General features: G+C 48.2%; 2 protein-coding genes across 2 annotated transcripts; both read left to right on the top strand.

The window, feature by feature from the left end:
- The first annotated feature begins 417 nt into the window (after positions 1-417).
- LOC123185465 (uncharacterized) lies at positions 418-1,732 on the top strand. The gene has a single exon (XM_044597346.1). The coding sequence runs from the start codon at positions 678-680 to the stop codon at positions 1,431-1,433; it is 756 nt and encodes a 251-aa protein (XP_044453281.1). The 5' UTR covers positions 418-677; the 3' UTR covers positions 1,434-1,732.
- A 435-nt stretch (positions 1,733-2,167) lies between these two features.
- Positions 2,168-3,815, top strand: LOC123189152 (uncharacterized). Its single transcript, XM_044601498.1, has one exon. The coding sequence runs from the start codon at positions 2,349-2,351 to the stop codon at positions 3,621-3,623; it is 1,275 nt and encodes a 424-aa protein (XP_044457433.1). The 5' UTR covers positions 2,168-2,348; the 3' UTR covers positions 3,624-3,815.
- The last annotated feature ends 21,717 nt before the right edge of the window (positions 3,816-25,532 follow it).

Below are 25,532 nucleotides of genomic sequence, written 5' to 3' on the forward strand. Positions count from 1 at the left end.
ACTGGCGGTAGCCTGTACAACCCTACCGTCATGGACTTTGACGGTAGCAAAAGGGTCAGATTTTGAAATTTTATTAGACTAGGGTCATATCTTGAATAGATATCAGAAAAGGGTCAAAACACGGAATTTAGCCTCACTAGGCGCTCTTACGAGTAGGACCCATCCACGTTCGAACCGGAGACCTCTTGTATGCAGTCAAATGTTCTACCACTAAGCTATGGACCCAAGTGATAAACTAATGCAAAATTGATTTATATGATAATTACAAGTAACACTCGAGAAACTGAGTAGAGAGACCAATTCAGATGTGACCCAAGAAACCCATAGCCGGCGGTACGTCACAGTCACACCTCTCGCCTGGCGGTTCCATTCGGCAGCTCGAGGACACGAGAAAATCCACTTGCCGCAGAGCTGCTGACCTGCGCGCTGAAACACGCCATCATTCCGTGGAGCAAACTCCAAAACTTCCCCGGTAACCCGCACCTCACTCAACGACCCTCCCAACGGCACTCGGCAGTCGCCACCGTCGCGGCGCTCCTCAGCCGAGCCAAACCTTTCGAAATCTCCACGCCTTTGTCGCCTCCCTTTTATACCAAACCTCCGGCTCCCAGAGTCCCAGTTCCCACCGTAGCAATCACTCACAACTGTTGCCTAGCAGCAGGCAAGAAGAGGCAAGGATGCCACAGCTCGATCTGGAGTCCCTCTTCTGCGTCGGCGGCGGCGAGTCCAGGTCGACGAAGGTCGCCTGCGAGACCATCGCGGTCGCAGCCTCCGACGTCGACGTCGCCAGCGCCCACGAGCAGTCGCGCCGGATTATCTGGGCCTGGTCCGGGCCAACCGGCGCGGCGCTGGAGCGGGACGGGTCGACCAAGGGCAGCTCCAACCCCAAGACCGCGGCAGAAGAGACGACGCGTAACAAGGGCGCGTCGAGGGCGCCGAGGAGGTTGGAGTTGGAGGCAATCGTGGTGGGCGTTCTGCCTGCCGGGAAGATGGTCGTGCAGCAGAGGCGCCCTCCTGTGGTCGGCCGCGGCTGGCGCCGGCCGGCCGCAGGGGCCAGGGTGTTCGCGAGCGAGGCCGTGGGCACGGAGCCCGTGTCCCCGAAGGTGTCGTGCTTTGGGGCTGTGCGGTCCGAGAGCCGCGCGGCGGCGCCTGCACCTGCGCCTTCGCCGCGCGGGGAGGAGGAGCAGGTCGAGGAGCGGAGCGGGTGCTGGGCGAGCGTCGCCTCCGCGCTTCGTGGCTTGCTATGCGGCTCTGACTCGGACAACCGTCGGGAAGGTGAATCTGGGGCGAGTGAATCGAAGCCCGCGGTGTCGGGGTCGCCGACGGTGGACGGTCCAGTTCTGTCGCCGCCGCGGCCGGTGCTGGGTCTGGGAGACGTGAAGCAAATTGCTTCGCGGCGGTGGCCGGATGGAGATGGGCGGTGCTTGGTTTGAATTCTCCTGCGTGCTTGAGGAACAGGAAGCACGGGAACAGTTGTGTACACATCTTCAGTTGTACAGAGTCTCTCTTGCGTGCTTTGGTAGGCACGGGAACAGCTGTACATTCACGGTTGCCCAGGCGGCAACCAGCGTACTCCCCGGCTTGCACCCGTGCTAAACAAAACCAAGCTCTGATCTTCTCTCGTGCAGTGTGTATGGACCCGTCTATTTCTTTTGTACAGCTAGTAGTAGTACGTAGTATCATTGTGCAAATCGGTGTTTGACTTTTGTATGCAGTTTCACTTCACTCTTTCTTTGGGGGCACAATCTCATCACTCGTTCACTGGTCGGAGAAAAAAACAAAGGCAATGTGTACTACTCCTATATGGCAGCAGTACTCCAGAAGTAAAATTATTTATCTCATCGGGAAGAAAAAGGTACTGGTACAAATGGTCAAAAGATGAACGCGGCTGAAACGAGGAAATAAATGCACTTTTTAAAAAGAAGTAAAACTGAAAAGTCTCAGACTTTATGGGCTCCCACGCGAGATGGAATGAAATGGGAACCCAACCCAGTGAGGCAGGAGAGGCCAGCCCAACCCAATACTGCGCGACTCAACGGATAGATACATGCCGACACGGGCCGCGCCACTTTTTTTCGGTTCTCCCCCATTCGATTCGACCGTTGGAATGGAGCGAAGGCACCGCACCACACGAGGAAAGTAGTAAAAGAAAAACTAAATCCGCAGCAACCGCACACACGCACTTGACGACCGTTGCGCCACTACACAATACAAACACCACAAAATCTCCTCGATCCAGCCAGTCATCAGCCCGCATTCTCTCTCGCCCACTGGTCAACAAAGCCAAAGGAGGAAAGAACGCCGTCAGAGAGAGCAGCGAGGAGTGCTTCTCCGTCGCCGCCGCGCCCATGGGGTGCATCTCGTCCAAGCTCCTCCCGCCCGGGCCCGGAGGCCGCACCGGCGCCGCGCGCGCCACCGTGCGCGGCCGTGTGGACCACGTCGTCTCCCTCACCTCCACCACCTACGGCGTCCTCGACCTGCAGGCCAAGCACGGCGCCACCGCCACGGCTGGAGCCAAGGACCTGCCGTTGCCGCAGGAGCAGGAGAAGCCGATAAGCCGGGAGTGGAAGCGCGCGTCCGCCAGGCGCCCGCCGCCCCTCGTCGTCCCGGACGCCAAGAAGCCGGCTCCGGCGCCCAAGCCGGAGTCCGGCATGGAGGTGATCAACGCGTGGGAGATCATGGCCGGGCTGGAGGACGCCGATTCGCCTGCCAAGAAGCCGGCCAAGCCCGGCCGTTGGTCTCCCGCCAGGGTCCTCGCCATGGCCCTGTCGTCGCCCAAGAGGTCGTCGACGAAGCGGAGGAACACGCCGGGGAAGGAGAACAGCCCGCTGCAGCGTTGCTCCGGGAAGGAGAACAGCAAGCCCAGCGACGTCGCCGACGAGGACAGGGTCCTCCGCCCGTACAACTCCATCGACAACTCCAAGCTGTCCAGGGCGTCCAAGAGATTCTCCCCGGGAAGCGCCCGGGTCGCTCGGAAGCCCAACGCGGCCGAGACCGGAGGCATGTCGTCGTCGCGCCGGAGCCTGAGCCCGCTGTTCGACCCGGAGCTCCTCGCGTCCATCGAGCGGGAGCTGTCGGAGGAAGGCGCGCACATCAAGCGAGTGATTGGGTCCGAGAAGCCCAAGCAGCCGAAGGTGATTCCGGCGATCGTGGCGGAGGGCAAGTGCCCGCCCGGCGGCGCGGACGCGGTCGTGCTCTACACCACCACCTTGCGCGGCATCCGCAAGACGTTCGAGGACTGCAACGCGGTGCGCGCCGTGATCGAGGCCCACGACGTGAAGGTCATCGAGCGGGACGTGTCCATGGACTCGGGCTACCGGGAGGAGCTGCGGCTGCTGCTGGGCGGGCGGGAGCTGCGCGTGCCCGCCGTGTTCGTCCGGGGCAAGCACGTGGGCGGCGCGGCCGAGGTGACGAGGATGGAGGAGGAGGGGAAGCTCAAGGCGCTGCTCCAGGGGCTGCCGCGGGCGCGAGTCTGGTGCGCGGGGTGCGCCGGCGTGAGGTTCGTCATGTGCAGGGGCTGCAACGGCAGCCGCAAGGTGCGCGTGGACGGCGAGCGGAAGGAGACGGTCCAGTGCGGCGAGTGCAACGAGAACGGCCTAGTCCGGTGCCCCATCTGCTCGTGATGAGGTTGGATTGTTTGTTTGGTGTTACATTGGGTTGATTTGCTTGTCTACCCGTCGTATGGTGTTTGGGCCTCAGAGGCTCTGATTTTGCGATGTTCTTGTTGCGCTCTGCAACCTGCTAATTAAACACCTGTAATGCGTACCCGTTCATATTGATTCGTATCTAATTAAATTGCTTTTCATTCTTTCCTATTGAAGCTGCTTTCAGAAGGGTCACTGCTTATTACATTTTCGCAGTTTTTTTTTTAAGAAAAGACATCCAAATAACGTCTTAGATCTGATCACTAAACGCACCGTTTGGATATATGCATCCAGAGGTAGGGCCCGTTTGGGAACACTCCGGCTCCCAACCCCGCGGAGCTGAAGTGGTGGATAAGAGCAGCACTCAGTTAATTTTTGCGGAGCAGCTATTCTGTCGCTCCTCATTTCCAGCGTTGAGCCGAGCAGAGTCAGAAGCAATCCGTTGCTGAACAGGCTGGTAGTATTATGAAGCTTCAATAAACTCAAGGAAGGAAGGAGTGGTTGTTGATGTTTAATGAGAAGAATGGCTCTTTATTTACTAGAGACATTAAAATTGTGCGCTAATCCAACCCTCCAGATCATCATCATTTTTACGGTCGAGTCTGGACTTATGGTTGTCTCTGAGCATTGATCTTCGCTTAATCTCCCTAGTCCCGTGACAAAATCCTTGATTTGCTATTAATCCGACCTATTGGACCCTGCGTCTTTCGTATGTGGTTGATTCAACATCGAAGTGACGAAACCCAAATGCGACCTCTACTTATCCCTGTCCCCTTCTTCCACTCTTGCCCTAAGCCTAATCGCTACACCGACGAAGCGGGGTGAAGGGCAATGACGGTGAACAACCCCCCTAGCGACCTGGATCAGCGCCATGGAACCGAGCGCGTCTCCCTTCGCCAAGCTTGAACTCGAGCGACAAAGGACACCACGACTTGGCAACGCTACTAATAGAATCAGCGTTCTAGGCGAGCAACCATACAGATGGTCGTCGCCAAGGTTGAAAAGAGTGCTAGGCGTAAGCAAGGCAGTTGGCCTTCTCCTAGCGCCCTAGATGCAGCCTAGATGTAAATATAGTTTTGGCTATCGAAGTATCTTTGAAATACTATACGTGTATCGATATTGATTTAGAGCATATAAGTGGGTAAATTACTAGTTATTGTCATTGAAATCTCGCCCATTTGGCTTGTTAATATCACATTATTTATCGCTTAAATGGACAATTTATTGCTTGTCGTGCCTACAGTTTCGTTTATGCCTAGCAAGGCGTTTGATCATGCCTAACGCCTAAGCGTGCCTAAGCGCCTCCTAGGCGTCGCCTTTTCCAACAGAGGTCGTCACGGTTCCATCCTCTCTACACCTCAGTTGTTTCTTCCACCGGTAGAGTTCTTCCCTCTCTCCTATACAATATGCTTATAGTGGTGAGGGCCTTAGGGAGGTATGTTATCTTGATCCATTCGTCTCCCTAGCATAGTAATCCATCCAGACTTCTCACCTCTACGATGCGTTGGTGGGCGTCGTGGTAGCTCCCTCTTCTCTAGAGCATGCGGGAGAGACTCTAGCTCAAATAAAGGTCTCCTCTCCAATATTAGCGATGAATAGTATTGGTTGTCAGAGGTCTATTTTTCATTGAAGCGGCTCTGTGATACTTTATTCTATTGTTGCAGTTCAGGACATCATTGAGGCGTGTGTGTAGGTTTCTTTTCCACATATATGGCGATTGTTTGCTCTAATAGTCAAAAAGGAAAAACAAATTCGCATGTAGACTTGAAAAGCAACACACCGATTCCAAACTAAAAGGATTTTGGGCCTCATGGACCAATTAGTTGTCAAAATCTAGATATTTGCCTCACTTCCTTGCATTTTCTCTAGATAAATGTTTTCCACAAAGGGTGGTTTCTTTGGATAAATCTGGAAAGATAAATATGGCCCTTCTGTCCTTCCATTCCTAAATATAGTGCACATAAGAAATTTTAAAAGTCAAACTTTGACTACATTTATAGAAGAAAATATCAACATTTATAATATTAAATAAATATCAATGGATGCATCATTAAACATATATTGATGTTATATTTATTTGGTATTATTTTTGTTGATACTTTCTCACTAAACTTGGTCAAACTACATTTTGGAATAGAGGGATATTGCATTTTCCGTAGAGAAGAAGACAGAACCCAACTAATTATGGTAGGATATGAATTGTCAATTCCAGATACGTCGGAAGTTCTGCCCTCATGTCTATTGTGAATTGCAGTGAACGAGTAACCCGAAGTCACTCACTAATTGATGGTACACCATTCAAACAACCACAAAGCAAGTATTGCGGCTATTACAAATAACTGAAAGTCCGCTGGCCAAGCGGCGCGGCATTCCAAGAGGTTGAGTTTTTTCTCTATACTAGATCATCGATGATGCGCGTTGCTGCGCCCGTACATTTTTAAATTAAAATGGTTGGCATTTATAAAAATAAATAGGGATGCAAAACATCTTTTAATAACATGCTATCCCCCGATAGAATGAGGAAAAAACTTGAGGATTAAATTGGTTCCTTTCATCAACAATGAAACATCAAGGTGATATAAACAGCATGATGTAATAATTGGTACAATTCAGGAGCAATGCAAGTCACCGTTGGCCAGAATTTTTGATAACATAAAAGGTGTCGTTGGACACAAATTTTATCCAGTACATGAATTTGTGCATAAAACTGGACAATATCGAACGCCTGAAATCTAATCTATAAGATAATTATCCTATAAGAAAATTATTCTATAACAATAGAATCTTTTTATATATGCATGAAATTGGACAATGTTGACAGCCTGAGATCTAGCTTTTGTACAGAACAAGTAAATCACATAAAAACCTTGAACCTTTTTGGGGTATGAAATTATGGATATATACTGCAAATCTATACAATTCAAATGTTCTGCAATTAAACCACTTTGTTTATATATATTTGAAGATGATAACATGATTTGTTGGCATCTGAGCGAGAGAACAATCTTTGATGCAGAGATAAGCTTGTAGAGATAAAGTTACCCATAGGGGAACACCACACAAGCTGATATTCGAGGAGATTGTACTACTACATGCAAAAAATGCATAACTTGATAGTAGCATCCCAAAACTTAAGAATGACAATCCCAATATACAATAGCATTGATCAAATCCCCACATAGGATTGCAGTAGCAAATGCCATTTTTCTGATATGATGAAGAAGCAATTATAATCAACCCATACAAGCAGAGAGGAAGAAGCTAGATTACAGTAGTGCAGAGTCACATTTTTGAGAAGTCACCCGACTGCGGACTTCGGTAATATATATATAGCAGTACTTATCTTAAGGGCTGTACACATGATTGGCTAGCTCCAAAATTAACCGGTCATCTTGGTGGTTTGGGTATACCAATTGGATCCTCTAACGTGCAATGAGCTCCTGCAGCTGGACATCGTTCCTTGCGCAAACATAGGGTAGGAGTCGGCTCAAATGCATGATACATCAGTAGACCAATCATTTTCACTCCACTCTTTCCACTTCATGGAGATTGTCACATACATGTGAAGGAAATATGCCCTAGAGGCAATAATAAAGTTATTATTTATTTCCTTATATCATGATAAATGTTTATTATTCATGCTAGAATTGTATTAACTGGAAACATAATACATGTGTGAATACATAGACAAACAGAGTGTCACTAGTATGCCTCTACTTGACTAGCTCGTTAATCGAAGATGGTTATGTTTCATAACCATGAACAAAAGAGTTGTTATTTGATTAACGGGATCACATCATTAGAAGAATGATGTGATTGACATGACCCATTCCATTAGCTTAGCACCCGATCGTTTAGTATGTTGCTATTGCTTTCTTCATGACTTATACATGTTCCTATGACTATGAGATTATGCAACTCCCGTTTGCCGGAGGAACACTTTGTGTGCTACCAAACATCACAACGTAACTGCGTGATTATAAAGGAGCTCTACAGGTGTCTCCAAAGGTACATGTTGGGTTGGCGTATTTCGAGATTAGGATTTGTCACTCCGATTGTCGAAGAGGTATCTCTTGGCCCTCTCGGTAATGCACATCACATAAGCCTTGCAAGCATTGCAACTAATGAGTTAGTTGTGAGATGATGTATTACGGAACGAGTAAAGAGACTTGCCGGTAACGAGATTGAACTAGGTATTAAGATACCGACGATCGAATCTCGGGCAAGTAACATACCGATGACAAAGGGAACAACGTATGTTGTTATGCGGTCTGACCGATAAAGATCTTCGTAGAATATGTGGGAGACAATATGAGCATCCAGGTTCCGCTATTGGTTATTGACTGGAGACGTGTCTCGGTCATGTCTACACTGTTCTCGAACCCGTAGGGTCCGCACGCTTAAGGTTTCATTGACGGTTATATTATGAGTTTATGAGTTTTGATGTACCGAAGTTAGTTCGGAGTCCCGGATGTGATCACGGACATGACGAGGAGTCTCGAAATGGTTGAGACATAAAGATTGATATATTGGACGGCTATATTCGGACACCGGAAGTGTTCCGGGTGATTTCGGAGAAAACCGGAGAGCCGGAGGGTTACTGGAACCCCCCCCCGGAGAAGTAATGGGCCATATGGGCCTTAGTGGAGAGAGAGAGGGGCAGCCAAAGGTGGGCCGCGCGCCTCCTCCCCCCTGGTCCGAATTGGACTAGGAGAGGGGGGGCGGCGCCCCCCTTTCCCTCTCCCTCCCCACTTCTTTCCCCCTCCTAGTAGGAGTCCTACTCCTACTAGGAGGAGGACTCCTCCTTGTCACGCCATAGAGGGCCGGCCGGCCTCCTCCCCTTGATCCTTTATATACGGGGGCAGGGGGCACCCCTTGACACACAAGTTGATCCACGTGATCATATTCTTAGCCGTGTGTGGTGCCCCCTTCCACCATAATCCTCGATAATATTGTAGCGGTACTTAGGCGAAGCCCTGCGACAATAGTACATCAAGATCGTCACCACGCCGTCGTGCTGACGGAACTCTTCCCGACACTTTGCTGGATCGGAGTCCGGGGATTGTCATCGAGCTGAACGTGTGCTAGAACTCGGAGGTGCCGTAGTTTCGGTGCTTGATCGGTCGGGCCGTGGAGACGTACAACTACATCAACCAAGTTAACGCTTCCGTTGTCGATCTACAAGGGTACGTAGATCACACTCTCCCCCTCTCGTTGCTATGCATCACCATGATCTTGCGTGTGCGTAGGAAATTTTTTGAAATTACTATGAAACCCAACAACATGGTCGAAATCAAGAAGGGAGTGGTGACTTAGAGTAGTCAGTTCCACCTGGAGCAATTACTCCAGAATACCACCTCGCGAGATAATTAACATGAGGCATAACAGTGCACAGATAATAACTTGTCCATTTGACATTGGAGTTCCATAGAATGTGTTGTTAGGAAGAATACCATGCGGTAGAAGCAGCAAACAAAGCAGTATCGAGCTTGAATTCATCCTCCAATAGCACATGCATTCATTGGAATTATGTTTGCATAACTAACGTTCATAGTAGTCATGAAAACACACTGTGTATATATCAAAATTGTTGTAGAAGCAGAGTCAAAATTACAAGTTTGAATGCATCTGCTTTATCTACAATAGGGAAGCAGAAAACAATAGTATACCACAACAAACAATTTAACCATTAGCGCCATGTGCAATTGCAAACATGGTGCCATTCATGAATAATATACTCTCAGGTAAGAAACAATTGAAGGTGAAAGCAGTGCCTCACGTTGCAATTTACGTAGAAGAATGAGAAATCCAGTGAACCCCGTGGAACACAATGAAACCTGCATTCATTTGAGAGCACAAAGAAGAACATCACTTGAAAAACAACATGCAGAATTTGAGGGAGAGTGGAGGTACGAACGAGGGAACACTTGTGGAAGGCCAGAGGCGGGGAGTCAAATTATCAATCTAAGTGTCAGGCATGCCTGCCCACGAAGGATTCGTATGAGGAGTAGCTGGACAACGGAGATTAGTAGATGTGATAAATCGATATTGTAAGTTGTAACTGACCTCCAATTATGGGCGCTGATGAGTGCGCCCCATCGATTTGCCACTAATGGTCCGTTGCAATTACTCCCCTAATGGGGTATAAATTAATTCCTTTTTTAGCGCTGTATAAATTAATTACTGAATCGCCAACTATTGGGGGCGAATCGACAGGGAACGATCGGTTGCCCTAGGCACCGCCCCATTCCAGGAAGGCAGACGAACGGAGACTATTCTCAAGCCCATTAGGCCCAGTTTAACAGGAAAGGACCAAAAATGTTACGGGAGCAGCGGCCCGCTACGTTTAGAGCTCCTGGTTAGTAAAGGAAGCACACGCGGGACTATAAGAAAATCGGATGGCCAGAAATGCACAAAACTAAAAATCGAATGGTGGAGAAAGCAAGTGGCCTGAGAGGGCGGGAAAACTGCGCAGTTATAATGTATTTAAATGTGTTAGTCATTTGGTCAGATATGCTCTATATGTTAGTCATTGGGCCGGATATGCAGCTAGTTGACCATGCATTTTCTTTATTGTCTGATTGTGCGGTCACATAGTTCTTAAATGTAGAGAAGAAGCATTTCCTCTTCATGCATTATTGATTATTTATTGAAGTTGAATGCGCACCCTAAGTAGCTCAATGTCGTGGCCAACTCCATCAAGAATGTCATCATGTTCAGTGTAGGTGAAGATGGTGATCCAACAAAAGGCCTTGCTCCGGCCAGAAGGATGGCTAGGAACCGGGGGAGGAAGCGAAAGAGGAGAAGGAGAAGCAAGAAGGTGCAATGACAAAGTACGACCAAGTTTACAAATAGGTTCAAGGACATCATGACGAAGGAGACATTTTTTCCGACAAAGGGTGGATTTTATTGACTCAATATGAAGCATCAAGAGAATACAAACACAATGAGTACACACCCGGCCTCTGCATAACTATGATGCACACAAGCAATACCAACGCGCACAACGCAAAAACACGTCGGCTAATAGCAAAGTCATACAAGGCCAAAGCTCTGCCTATGTGTGGAAAAAATCCGAAGCGATCAAATCCGCGATCGACAAGCTACGACAATGACCATATCCACACCAACTATCTCATAACACCACAAGGACGACAAGATTCTTCAACAACAACGCCTTCATAAAGGGATCCAACCACCAAAGGCCAGATTCTAGGTTTTCACCCTGAAGAACGGTCTCGGCACGTCCAAGCAATGACTCCAATAAGGTAACAACGTAAAAACATCACCATTTCCAGGTATAACCAACCGTACATAGGTTTTCACCTCGGAGCTCGAGACCGGGTGCTCAAGTAGCACCACCATCAAAGTCACCATGTGTTGTCACCACCGCTTTCTCTCGATCCCAATAGCTACATGCGATGCATAACCATCATCTCTGCACAACAATACCCTCTGTGTCAAACCGTTGTTCGTAGATTGCACCTCGCTGTTGGGACAACCACCATATCTGGAGAAGAAAACTCTCGCGAAGACCTTTTAATGGCCACTGCAATTCACAGTGAAGACACCACCACCACCCGGAGTGGTCACCACACGATCCAATACGGTGGCACCACAATCCAGGGTCGAGAGATCGACCAACGTCGGCACCAGATCGAATCGAGGAAAGGAGCCAACACGTCCTGGACCTGGCCGAGTGCGTCCTTGTGCGAGACGGCAGACCAAACAACCGAGAGCTAGTGGCTGGATCGAATCCACCTATAGCCCAGGGATGTTGCAGTCACCTAGATAGCATCATCACATGTTGGATGGGCAAACCAGCCCAGCTTGGATCCATTATGTGATGTGTGTTGCCGCTGGGTATTTTGACCCAAGTAGAGCACGCTGCACCTACAACCGTTCGAAGATCTGATGTCCGCCGCAGGTGCTCTGCAGCCTGTTGCTACCTGAGATATGCACAAGGAACCTCGTTCTACCGCCTAGCCGCAAGAACGGGCCCCGCCTCCACCATCGACGCACAGGCTTTGCCTGGCGCCAGCCTCCGGCGGCGGCGAGGGGGAAGAGCAGGCAACGGGGGTCGAAGGTGTTGCGGTTTGGTTCGTCGCCCGTGTCGCCTAGGTTAGGCGACCTGACAAAGGAGACATGAGTCAAGAACAATTCCGTGAAGGAGGAAAAGAAGGCCGAGAGGTTTGACAAGCTCATCTGGTGCAAGAGAAGATAATCAAGCTCCTAGAGAAGAAGGTTGAGCTCGCGGCCACTTTGAATTACACCAAGATGTTGGCCATGAAGATGTAGGGCTTGGATCACAATGCCATGAAGATCGTGCAAGCCTATTGTGCTAGGATGTTGAAGCGCTTGACGGTCGATTTGCAGGAGCCAACCACACGGTGAAGAATCATCTGGAAGGCCAAACAATGAGTTTTTATTTTCTGCACAGACAGTCGGACTGACAACTTTTGGATTTTGTCGCATGTATAAAACTTATAAACATCTGATGTTTTTTGGTTGTGATTGCATATATTTGCACTTTATATAATTTACTATTGATCTAATATGCATGTCAAATGGAGGAAGGCGAATTTGGGATTAAACAGGGGGCTGTTTGGATTGTGACAATCTTTGCCATATGTTGCCACATGATTTTTGCCACACTCGCCTTACTTGAGTTGCTCAAATTGTTAGCCACACTTTGGCTCGCCTAAGGGAATCTTGTCACACTTTTTGTGCCTATAACATGTGGGGTTCACTGCTCATAAAAAATTGGGAAAACTTTGTTTTTGCCACTCTAGCTTTTGCCAATTTTGCTTATGCCACTCTAGGATTTCATCTCTCACTTTTGCCACTCCTAGCTTTCGATAATATATCACAAATGCCATTCTGTTACACATCCATTAGTTGACTGTTTATTCTATCTAGTTGACCAGGAGAAGAGCTATCAGTATTTGTAAAAATGACACAGGTTGCCCCTACTGACTTGTGGGGCCACTTTGTAAGTGACACAAACAGAGAATACACACACACACACACACACACACCCGTTCCCTAAAAAAAGAATGACCTAGGCCGCATCCACTAGACGCATCGACACCACACACGGGTCGCATCCACGAGCCGCGCCCGCATCCATTCCGCGGCGTCCTCCTGCCCGCCGCCGCTGCGGCCACACTCCGTCGCCCGCCGCCGCCGCATCCACGTCCCCTCTAGCCTCGCGTCCTCCGGCCTAGCTGATGGATCGCGACTCTCAGGTCCCACCACCATGGCGCCCTACTCCGACCTCGCCGATCCATGGCGCACCTCCGCCCTCCCCTCTACGGTGCCCATCTCCGGCCTCCCTCATCAACGCGGTCCACAGCAGCAGGCTTGGTTCCTCTTCTCCAGCCTCTCTCCCTGATGTGGTCCACAGCAGCGGGCTTGGTTCCTCTGCTCTGGCCTCCCTCCCCGACGCGGTCCGCACCAGCGACGACCCATCCTCTAGACCGGCCTCCCTCCTTGACGCTTTCGGCACCAGTGACCCCCCTTCCTCTGCATTCAATAGCTCACACGGGATGGACGGAGCCGCGCCATCGGCCATGGCGGCAGGGGCGGCACAGAAGACCTCGAACCTGCTGGTTCCTCTTCCTGATGGGCAAGTTTTCAACTCCTCACATTGATGTGTAGCATCTGGTCTGCTAGAAATAAACATCTTTTTATGCTAGAAATAGAATTCCTTGTATGCTCATGTTGGTTCGTTTGTGTTCTGTTCATGGGGCATATTGGCTGGTGGTTTGTAAGATGCCACTCCTAGTTTGTTGGGATTGCAAGTCTGGTTGTCTGTTTGTGAGCCACGCAGTCGGATGTCTAATTTGAATGCATCAGTGAACACACATGCAATGCATCCAATAATGTGTAGCCTCCAATAATTTCTTCACTATACACATGTCTGTGAGATGGTACTGCTTGTTTGTTTGTTATTCTGGTCCGCAAATGTTGATTGCATAGTGTTCTTCATGTCTGTAAATAACATATGTTCTGGCAGCATTTAAGTAAATCACTAGATCAGTAGATCATTTAAGTAAATCACCTATGCATTCACTGATGTCAAATTTTTGTCAATGTAGGTCAAACATGCCACCTTATAAGCTGATTGTGACATATGGGGCACGTTCTTACAAGAATTACAAGGGCAAGCAGTGCACTGTCTCTTCTTGGAGCTGGGACATTCATGTAGAGAGGCTGACTAGTTATGATCAACTTGTGGGGCTCATGCAGAGTAAATATCCATGGGGAAATGATGAGGGTGTTGTGTTCTCAAAGTGGAATACGTGCAACCAATATTTTGCGCTAATTCGCAAAGATGAAGATGTGGTGAGCATGTATGATGAGAATCAGGAAGAAAAGGTTATTAAGATACTTGTCCAGTTTTGCAAGAATGGTGAGGAGGATGAGCTTGCTATTAGTTTGCTTCAACCAATCCAACCTCCAGCAAAGGACATACCCAAGGTCATATTGGAAGATTTAACTCAAAATTCTTAGTATGAGTATGAGATACCTGGGGAGAACTTGGCAGGGCAACAAAGATCTGAAGAGGGCTATCAAGGAGAGGACCATGTAGGAATAGACGAGGAGGAGCAGTACCTTGATGGCGGTGAGCAGGAAAATGGAGGCGAGCTAGCCAAATATGCTGACCATAAGGCAAGCAAGGATGTTCCCCAAGATGTTGATGAAGATAGTGGTGAGCAGGAAGAGGATAGTGATGATGAGGAAGCTGATAGTGATGAAGGGGTTGTTAGTGACGAGGATAGTGACGGGGGCATAGTGCATGATATTCCAGCAATAAGTTATGACAAGGATAATCCACCTATGACAAAAGGGACATTATTTCCCTCAATTGAAGAGTTCAGAGTTGCACTTGCTACACATGCCATTGTCAATGAGTTTAGTTACAAAACTGATAAAAGTGATCAAAAGAGGGTGAGGTTTCTTGTTCCTATGAACCACCGGAAGGAAAAAAACCCATGCAAGTGGAGGGTGAATGGTTTGATATTATATGACAACAAAACAGTTCAGGTGAAGAATGAACCCAAGATGCACACATGTCCTAGCACACAAAGAGATGGAAAAGTAAAGGTTGCTAAGAGAAAATGGATTGCGGCCAGGGTGGCTGATTGGTTGAAGGGTGACCCAAGTATGACTAGCATCGCTTTGAAGAAAAGGTTGTTCGACAAATACCATGTTGATATCGATTATCAAAGAGTGCTTGCAGGTAGACGCATAGCCTTGGACCAGATATTTGGGAAGTGGGAGGACAACTTTGAGTGCTTGTATAGCTGGCAAGCTGAGGTGCTTAGGAAGTGCCCAACAAGTATTGTAGTGATAAATCACAAAGAGGTAGAAGGGCTGTCGGTGTCAAAACCGGCGGATCTCAGGTAGGGGGTCCCGAACTGTGCGTCTAAGGCGGATGGTAACAGGAGGCAGGGGACACGATGTTTACCCAGGTTCGGGCCCTCTTGATGGAGGTAATACCCTACGTCCTGCTTGATTGATATTGATGATATGAGTATTACAAGAGTTGATCTATCACGAGATCGTAGAGGCTAAACTCTAGAAGATAGCCTATGGTATGATTGTTCTTGTCCTACGGACTAAACCCTCCGGTTTATATAGGCACCGGAGGGGGCTAGGGTTACACAGAGTCGGTTACAAGGGAGGAGATCTACATGTCCGTATTGCCAAGCTTGCCTTCCACGCCAAGAAGAGTCCCATCCGGACATGGGACGAAGTCTTCAATCTTGTGTCTTCATAGTCCAACAGTCCAGCCAAAGGATATAGTCCGGCTGTCCAGAGACCCCCTAATCCAGGACTCCCTCAGTAGCCCCTGAACCAGGCTTCAATGACGATGAGTCCGGCGTGCAGATTTGTCTTTGGCACTGCAAGGCGGGTTCCTCCTCCGAATACTCCATAGAAGATTTTGAACACAAGGATAGTGTCCGGCTCTGCAAAACAAGTTCCACATACCACCGTAGAGAGAATAATATTTCCACAAATCTAATCTACTGACACGTTTAGCAACATGACATCACGCCATGGCCCGGTCATTATTCGAACCTTTTTCTCAACCAGCACTACACATATTGTGAGGCGGTTTTCTTGACACGTCTTGTCGAAGCAGAGATCGTGTCCCCCTCATTACGAGATTCTCATCAATACGGACGTGGGTAACCCAATCACGCCCATTGGTATGACTCCTTGATTTTAGGCAAGTCCCAAACGGCCACGGGAAGGACGTTTGATGTTCACCCTCTTTATGAAGAGGCCAAGGCTTGTCCTTTTTTCCTCCTCGTACTCCATCGAATCCTTCCCCCGCCTCGAGTTCCAACACCCAAGGTTCAGGTCAGGTGCTTCGGACCTTCAACCATGTCCCGATCCAACCTTCAAGGTCAGTGGATGCCTTCCTCTGTTACAGAGGAAGACATCAAGAAGCTAAGAGAGGCCAGGTATTTGACCGGCTAAATCTGGCACAGGCTGCCTGCTCTAGGGCAGGTCATTCCCACTCCCAAACCTGGCGAGAGCATTGTATTCATCTCTCACTTCCTCCGAGGGCTAGGCCTCGCTCTGGATCCCTTTATTAGGGGGCTCATGTTCTATTATGGGCTGGATTTTCATGACCTGGCCCCGGATTCCCTCCTTCACATCTCATCGTTCATCGTCGTGTGTGAGGCCTTCCTCCACATGACCCCACACTTCGGCTTGTGGCTCAAGACATTCAATGTGAAGCCGAAGATGATCGAGGGGCAACACGCAGAGTGCGGAGGTGCCGTAATAAGCAAAAATGCTGATGTTCCATGGCCAAAAGGTTCCTTTCCAGAGGTGTCCAGTTTATGGCAGCGGGAGTGGTTTTATATCATAGCTCCCCGGAGTGCCAAGTGGGTAGCTGCCCCTGCCTTTCGCTCGGGTCCCCCACCATAACTGACGTCATGGATCAACAAGGGGCTGGACTGGGGGCCAGCAAATGATGTGCCGATATTGCATAGTCGCATTGGAGATCTCCTCGAGAAACATGTCAGCCTGGTCACGGTAATTCAAGTCATGCTAGTTCGTCGAGTCCCGCCTTGCAAACGTCGACCCCTCCGTATGTGGGAATTCAACCCGGAAGGACCGTGAACTATTCAGCACTTCCTCGGCATGACGCTCGAAGAGATGTACAAATTGTTCTTTGAACCACAAATAAAGTGTCCGGACACCACCGAGGATGCGGGTCTGAACTGTAATCGCCCAGATACCCAAGTAAGTAATCCCGTGGCCGAACACGCCGTCTTTTTATTTACCACAACATCATTCTGAAAAGTCGCTCTTTGACCAGGATTGGGTAACAAAGGTGAAGATGATCAGGTGTTCGCCCCCCCTTCACGAAGGCTCAGCAAATCCAGTACTAGCCAGAATGCTCAAGTCGGCGCCTTATCAGGCGCCCTCAGGGGAAGATAAAGGGGGAAATAAAGAGGCTGAAAGTGAGCCTCACTCATTATTCATCCAAACCGGGGGAATTAGCGCCTCCGCGAAGGAGGATAACCAGGGAGAAGAAGCTGAAATTCCCTCTCCCAAGGAAGGAAGAGGAACACCTCTGAAGACCCGGAAACAATGGTTTCCAAACGGGGGAAGAAATCTTCGCCAGAGGGTCCTACCTCGGAGGGTACTCTTGCCGCATAGCGCCCGCAAGGGGATCAGCCCTCTACCGAGCTGTAAGTAAAAAGTACTTATTAAAAATATCCTACATTACCTCTGAAGACAATAACCGAAGCATATATCTTGTAGTTCGGATCGTAGCCCTTCTCGACAGAGTTCGTCTTCGGGGGATCTTCTTTCGGAGATGATGGAGAGTGAAACACCTCCCCCTGCCACCCCGCCTCATGAGGTGGGCGATCCTGAAGTGTCGTCGCGGAGGGTTTCTCCTGATCTGCCAAGGCCGGAGGGTAATCCTTTGGACACCCGAAGCCCTCAGTATTCGGCTCCTAAAGAGAGCAACACAAAGAGTCCGGCACCGTCCGGTGTGCGATCGAACGCACTGAAGGATCTTCTGGAGAAAGCAGCCATCTCAGAAGCGCATCGTACGCTAATGGGTACGGTGATTGAGAGGATTTCATCCGCCGAAAGCGGGTTGCATGAAGCTTTTATGAGTCTGCTGAAAGGCTTTGAGGTACGTGAACTAGTGTATGTTTTTGACAGTACCGCACACGTTAGGTGTGCCCTATGCAGATAGTAGCCCCTGAGACTTTGGTTGCCGTCAAGAACGGCGGCAAACGGAGGATCATAGTCCCAGGTAATAATCAGGTCGCCTTTCATGTGCAGGTGGCTGAAGGTCCGGTGGCTAGCCGGACTGGTGAGTTTGCCGAGCTGAAGCGACAACTTGATGCGACAGATGCCGACATCATGCTTGTCAACCAGCGGCTCGACAAGGCACAGGGTATGTAATTTCGCCGGTGATCGACACATAGTAAGAGGATGATGATGCTAGTATCTTTAATATGTTGTGACTGCAGATGGAGCTGCCACCGTGGAGACCCTTCAGGCGGAACTTGCCCGAGCCAAGGAATAAGCCAGGAATAGTGATGCGGCCGCTCTAAAGGCGGTCGAAGAGCTGAGGGCCGAATAGGCTGCGCATTGCCAAAGCAAGGAAGAAATAGCCAAGATGGCTGTTGAGTTGAAAGATGCCGCCGACCGTTACCAGCTTCTTGAAAAAGAAAGCCGAGCGAAGGCGACGGACCTGGAGAAGGCCATGGTAGCAGCCAAGGAAGCCCGCTCTAAAATCAGAGTGACGAAGGAGGAGCTACGTCAAGCTGGAGATATCGCGGTTGGGAAGCCCTTTTTGTTGCGGACAAAGTTCGGAGATCCAAAGTATGCCCCTCTTGATCAACTATGGAGTTCGGCAGACGCGTACGTGGATTTGGCAGCAAGTGCTACTGATGCAGCTGAGTACTTCAAGGATCAAAGAGATCATGAAGTGGAAAAGCTGTTCTGGTCACAGTTCCATGTTCCAGTGCGTCCGCTGCTATTGAATGAGCAAATGGTCGAGTGGGACGAGCTCCATAGGTTGTCTGGGCTTGCCATGAGGTCTGTTGTGGTTCATCTGTGGCCGGAAGGGCCAAGGCCGAATAGTTATTTTAGTTTAGTGCAACAGTTCGTTGGTGTTGTGCCGCACATCGACGCTATGAAGAGGTCGGCGTATAGAGGGTGCGTGTATGGCACTTGCCCGTGTCAAGACATACTGGCAGAGATGGAGGCCATCGCTATTGCAACCCAGAGTTTGGCCATAGGCCGAGTATCAGCCGAGCACTACTTTGAAGAAGTCCTTGAAGGCGCTCGTTCAATAGAGGCTCAGTGTTCGAAGAATATTATGTTCTAGTGACATGTATTCTCATTGTAAAAATAATGTTTTATTGAAGTATAAAGGTTGTGTTTATACTTTTGCCTGAAAGTATTATGATGCCTCCTGTGCGGCCGTTTATGTATATATGTATATAACCTGAAAGTTTGCAGTCGCCGGCTTCAGCCCCCACGCATATAATGCGGGGGTGTTCGCAAAAAACACGTATTCACGCTTGATCCAACGTCTTGGTCCATTAAGGAGGTGGTAGCGCAGCGAATGAGGCAATCAGACTATATTGCTTTAACACTTTCACTTAGCCATAGGAGTTCGACGGTGGGACTACTATATAGCCCCTGGTACTTCCACGCTCGTCCGAATACGGGGCGCGTACGTACATGACCGGGAAACGGCCCTTCGTTAATGCGGAGGAATCCCGAAGATTCCGCTAAGTCATTGAGTGGTTGATCAGTCTCGCGCTTTATCATAACAATCAGTTTTTGGCTTTCTCTACTGAGGTGCTCATCTGGATGAACCAGGGCACAATCGCAGTAGTTCTCCCAGTACCGCCTTAGCCGATAGAGCGGAACGTAAGGTAGAAAAACAAGGGAGCCGGGCAAACCCAACATTTGACCAAAGACATGATTCAGAGCTGATGCATATAAGGCCAAACTCGCGACACCGAACACTCCCTAAGGTATTCGGTCTTTATAACATATGTCGGGCTGAACAATGCCCTTAACAATAAAACCCCGAGTGTCCAGATATGTGCAATATTCTGACGTGGCTAGATGCCCATAACGTCAGCATCCTTCTCGGTTGTATGAAGTATCCAGAGGATTGTGAACAACAAGAGACCGTAAAAAAGGTTTATGCAGGGTCTTAATCTGAAAAGAAACCTTTGAGCGGATCCCTGCTGCATGTCTGCGCCTGTGTCTCCATTGTGCCGTGTCCTGGACGGGTGTAGCACGATTGTCATTTGTAAAAGAGAAGGACTTAGGTGAAAGTTTTCATGCCAAATTTTTTTGGTTATTCTCGATAAACCATTAAAATTCAAGATAAGTCAGGTTGAGCCGAACTATCCCTAATTACATGCGAGAAGCCCCTTGGTACCGTCTATGAGGGTTTAACCAACAAACTGATCTTAGGTATATCTAGTGGTGCGCTAGACTCGTCTAACCGTGTCCGCGGTCTTGACGACCTGTCATTTATTATGGTTGGTAAGGTCGTCTAGTGCTCGGCTGTTAAATCCGCCGCACATTCTTCCGCGCATAGAGAACGCTCAACATTTCCACTAACTGTGATGGTGCCATGTGGACCAGGCATCTTAAGCTTAAGAAAAGTGTAATGTGGTACCGCATTGAAACGAGTGAAAACTGTTCTTCCGAGTAGTGCTTGATAGCCGCCTCAGAATGGAGCAATGTCGAAGTCTAACTTCTCACTTCGGTAGTTGTCGGGAGAACCGAATACAACCTCTAGTATTAGAGAGCCCGTGGAGCGGGCCTCTGGGCCTGGTATTACTCCCTTGAAGGTAGTATTACTGTGGCTAATTTTTGTCGGGTCTATCCCCGTTTTGCACACTATGTCCTGATATATCAGATTTAGACCACTGCCACCGTCCATAAGGACTCGTGTGAGATGGTATCCATTTATTATTGGGTCTAATACCAAGGCAGCCAATCCTTCATGTCGGATGCTTGTCGGGTGATCCCTGCGATCAAAAGTGATCGGGCAGGCCAACCAGGGGTTGAACTTAGGGGTGACGGGCTCTACGGCGCGTATGTCTCGGAGTGCATGTTTGCTTCTCCTCTTCGTCACGTGGATCATGTTTACTGTTTTAACCTATGGTGGGAATTTTTTCTGTCCCCAGTGTTTGATTGGCGAGGCTCATCCTCAACTTCGCTTGGTGTCTCCCTCCCCTTGTGTTCGGCATTTAGCTTACCGGCATGCTTGAAGACCCAACATTCTCTGTGGGTGTGATTTGCAGGTTTATCGGGGTGCCGTGAATCTGACATAGTTTGTCTAGAATCTTGTTTAGGCTGGACGGTCCATCGCTGCTGCCTTTGAAAGGCTTTTTCCGCTGACCTGGTCGAGAGCCCCTGAATTCGGCATTTATCGCCGTATTATCTGGGTTGTCTTCTTTATTTCGACGCTTGCTTTTGCTGCGTTGTGGTTTTCCATTGCCATCCCTAACATCGGATGTGCTTGGGTCGCTGGTGCTAGTGCGGGCTAACCAACTATCTTCGCCTGTGCAAAAGCGGGTCATGAGACTTGTCAGGGTTGCCATTGTTCTCGGTTTTTCTTGGCCGAGGTGTCTGGCGAGCCATTCGTCTCGGACACTGTGTTTGAAAGCTGCTAAGGCTTCGGCGTCCGGACAGTCGACGATTTGGTTCTTCTTAGTGAGAAACCTGTTCCAAAGCTTTCGTGCTGACTCTCCGGGCTATTGAATTATATGACTTAAATCGTCTGCATCCGGAGGTCGGACATAGGTCCCTTGAAAATTAGCCCGAAAAGCATCCTCGAGCTCCTCCCAACTTCCAATTGAGTTTTCGGGGAGGCTTTTCAGCCAGTGCTGAGCTGGTCCTTTAAGCTTGAACGGCAAGTACTTGATGGCGTGGAGATCGTCTCCGCGAGCCATATGGATATGGAGGATAAAGTCCTCAATCCAGACCCCAGGGTCTGTGGTCCCGTCATACGCCTCTATGTTCATTGGTTTGAATCCTTCTAGGAATTTGTGGTCCAGCACCTCATCGATGAAACATAGGGGGTGTGCGGCACCCCTGTATTTGGATGTATCACGACATTCATACGGTTGTAGTATTCGGTTTTGATTTTGTGCCGGAGCGCGCACTACAAAAAAAATACACTTCCGTGATGATACATGTTTGTCACAGTAGGTCATGTTTTCTGTCATGCATGTACATCCATGACAAATTTATGACAGAATCAAGATAGTCATACCTGTGCGGTCGTAGAAGTGTTCCATGACATTGCCAAAATTATCATCACGGAAGTGTCCACTTCCATGATGATAAATCGCGCGTCACAGAAGTGCTTTCGTCAAGGGTGACTGACACATGGCATCCACTGTAACGGAACACCGTTAAGCTATCGGGTCGGATTTTGGATTCGATAACCCGTTAACAGCCACGACTAATGCCGATTTTCCACATGTAAAATTCTCATTGGCCGACGGATCCACGCGTCAGCTCCGCGTTGGCACAGGTGTCACTCCTCCAACGGTCGAGATGGGCCTATGATATGTTGACACGTGGATCGGCCCAAAGTGGCCCACAAAGAGTAAATGGGCCGGGCCAACCGAAGGCCCATAAGATTTAGCGGACCATAATGGGCCGACCCAGCTAAAGGCCCACAAAATTTAGCGGACCATAATGGGCCGGCCCAGCTAAAGGCCCACATGATTTTGCAGACCATAATGGGCCGGCCCAGCTAAAGGCCCACAAGATTTTGCGGACCACAATGGGCCGGCCCAGCTAAAGGCCCACTAGATTCTGTCAACCATAATGGGACGGCCCAGCTAAAGGCCCAACATTCTCTGCCAAATCGGCCCGTCAATGGCCTGTCCTAAACTTGTCATCAACGTGGCCCATGGTCACTTCTGGCCCGTTAACAGTCCGCTAAGTAATTGGGCCGAATTACGGCCTGGTGTATTTCCGGCCTGTTAAAGGTCCGGCTTCATTTGGGCCCATTTACAGGCCATCAAAACTTTCGGCCCATAAACACCCATGAAGGATTTGGGTCATATTCGGCCATGTCTGACATTCGGCCTGTTAGAGGCCCACTATAGCTTTGGGCCACTTTCGGCCTGTTGTCATTTTTGGCATATTAACGCCGGACGTAAACCATGGGCCATATGTGGCCCAACGTCATATCGGGCCCATTAACGGCCCATATAAAAATGACGATAATCTAGCCCGACCGAAGTTCCGGCCTATTAAAGGCCCGTGTATTAGGTCGGCGCATTTACGGCCCGTCCGAATTTCGGCCTGTTAAAGTCCAGTGGGTTATTTGGCACAATCAGGGCCCAATCTCACTTTCGGTCTATTAAAGGCCCATGTATTTTATGGGCTCAAGATATTTACACCTGTAAACGGCCTATTTTTACTGAGGGCCCAAATTATGTTTAGGCCTGTTAAAGGCCCACTATGGGCACAGGCCTACCAGAAAAATATGAAAGCTTATGCTGATTTAGGCCCAGATATTTTTAGTGGGCTACATGCCAATTTCGGCCCATAATCGTTTTTAGCCCAATTGGAATGGGCCCGATGAATGTTGGCATGTTGGGCTCCTACGAAGCTTTAGGCCGAATACATTACTAAGATAAACCTACACTATACAAAAATAGCGTCGTAATTACTGCAGCCTGAGGCAGCATCATAAATGTTGTATCACAACAAAATAAATTCCAACCATACAACAAAAGGCCTGTTGGCATAAAGTTTACAGTTCTTCCAGATAAAAGCACCATCAGATGTATAGAAGCACAGATCATTTGACCTGAGTGCTAATGTTTCAGGCTGTAGAATCTAATGGAGCAGCACGATCTTCACCTTTTTTCCGCCATTGCTCTTGAACAACGAAGCGAATGTCTGATAGTCTGATTTCAAAACCATTCATATCTTGACGACATTTCTCAACCACTATTCTTGTTTCCGAAACAACGTCCACTAGGGATTGGACTTGTGTCTGGAGCACAAATATATCACTCTATCTAGCAGGAAGATTTTGTTCAGTAGGTGATTTGGACGAGGTTACCTTGACAACCAACCCAGAATTACGCAGGAAGGTGCTTTTTGCACTGTTAGTGGAGACATACTGACGCACTATAGCAAGAGGTGACATTGTGCCTGTAGTAGCATCGTCACCTTCAGGTGGTTGTGGTTGTTCAATCATTTGTTCCATAGCTTCCTGAAAGTTTGAACTTGTAGATTAGTGTACCAGATAAGTTACTAATGAGATAAAAACAAACAAAGTAGGTTAAACGTTTATACATAACTTATTTTGGTGAACTACTGTAATACATTAGCATGTATTGTAGTGCCAACTACATAATAAAATCACTTTCGGAACATATGTCCATGTAGCATGCCTAATGTATTGTCTATTTCCTCACATTCGTTGACATCTAAGGATAAAGAGACATGGTTTAAAGTAGGATGAACATAGTATGACGTCATTCATATCATGGGAAAACAGATATAAAACAAACATGCTATTTTATCATTGTTTGCGCACGTGAACATAACAACTAGATTACAGATCAAGACCAAAAGAATATCCTTCATCTCTTTTAAACCATGTAAGGTGAAATGATACGTTAAGACAACTGTGAATAAAAGTGAACAGAGTAACTGACATTGGCTGCAAACCAAGTAGTTAAATGAACATATCACAGTACCAATCAGTTCAAGGCAGGAGGAGTAAGGACTTACAACAGCGGCTTGAACTGGTGTGCTCATGCCCTTCATCTTGCTGGTGTGGCAATCCTTGAAGATTTGCACTGCATTCGGTTCAGGTTCTTTTTGGTCCGCACGGGATTTCCTCTGTATTTGGAACAAGTCAATATAGATACGACAATATGGCACAAAAAAGAAGAAGGAAGTAGCAGCTATTTACAAGAGCCTCGCAGTGTGCAATATAGCTACAAGATCCTGTGGTCTGTTGGAATTTCACTTTAGAACGGTTGGTTTTGTTCTTCAAACAGTTAGCCTAGAAGAAGATACACTTGTAAGGCACATACATAAATACAAGTTCAATATGTGGTCTGATCAAATACATATAGCCTACCTGATACTTTGGATCAGACCAGTGTTTAACGAGGGATGTCCAGTCTTCATCTATAATATATTCCACTTGAGATGTTTGGGCGATTTCATTGTTAGCCTTGCCTTCAAAGTGAGATTTTCTAAGGTGGTACCGATACAGTCGCAGAGCAGACTGAAAAACATGAGTGCATGCTTGTCTAGTTGCATCATCTTTCGGATCCAACTTGAACCTCATCTGTTGAAAAAAGAATATAAGTCTTATTAGGAGGAAGCTAGAAAGTATGGGACAGCAAGACAATATTACTAATTGCGATGAATAACATTACTTACGGATAAATGGTCAAGGAAGGTGTTAAACTGGGTATTGTCTTTCTCATTCCTGTACTGAATCCACGTTGGGAGGATACGTGCATGACACCTAACGACAACTGTTGCCTCTGATACTAACTTGGCCGACTCTATAGCATTTCTACGTCTTGAGCTTGTGTTGGTTTTCCCCGAAGAGGAAGGGATGATGCAGCAGAGTAGCGTAAGTATTTCCCTCTGTTTTTAAGAACCAAGGTATCAATCCAGTAGGAGGCCACGCTCAAGTCCCTCGTACCTGCACAAAACGATAGCTACTCGCAACCAACGCGATTAGGGGTTGTCAATCCCTTCACGGTCACTTACGAGAGTGGGATCTAATAGATATAATATTTTTGGTATTTTTGGTATAAAGATGCAAAGTAAAAAGTAAAGGCAAAGTAAAAAGCAAAACAAGAT

This window comes from Triticum aestivum, chromosome 2A (assembly GCF_018294505.1).
Source record: "Triticum aestivum cultivar Chinese Spring chromosome 2A, IWGSC CS RefSeq v2.1, whole genome shotgun sequence".
NCBI classification, from domain to species: Eukaryota; Viridiplantae; Streptophyta; class Magnoliopsida; order Poales; family Poaceae; genus Triticum; species Triticum aestivum.

Bases quoted from the DNA above. Each gene is read 5' to 3' on its own strand.
- LOC123189152 (XM_044601498.1), top strand. From the start codon at position 2,349: ATGGGGTGCATCTCGTCCAAGCTCCTCCCGCCCGGGCCCGGAGGCCGC.
- LOC123185465 (XM_044597346.1), top strand. From the start codon at position 678: ATGCCACAGCTCGATCTGGAGTCCCTCTTCTGCGTCGGCGGCGGCGAG.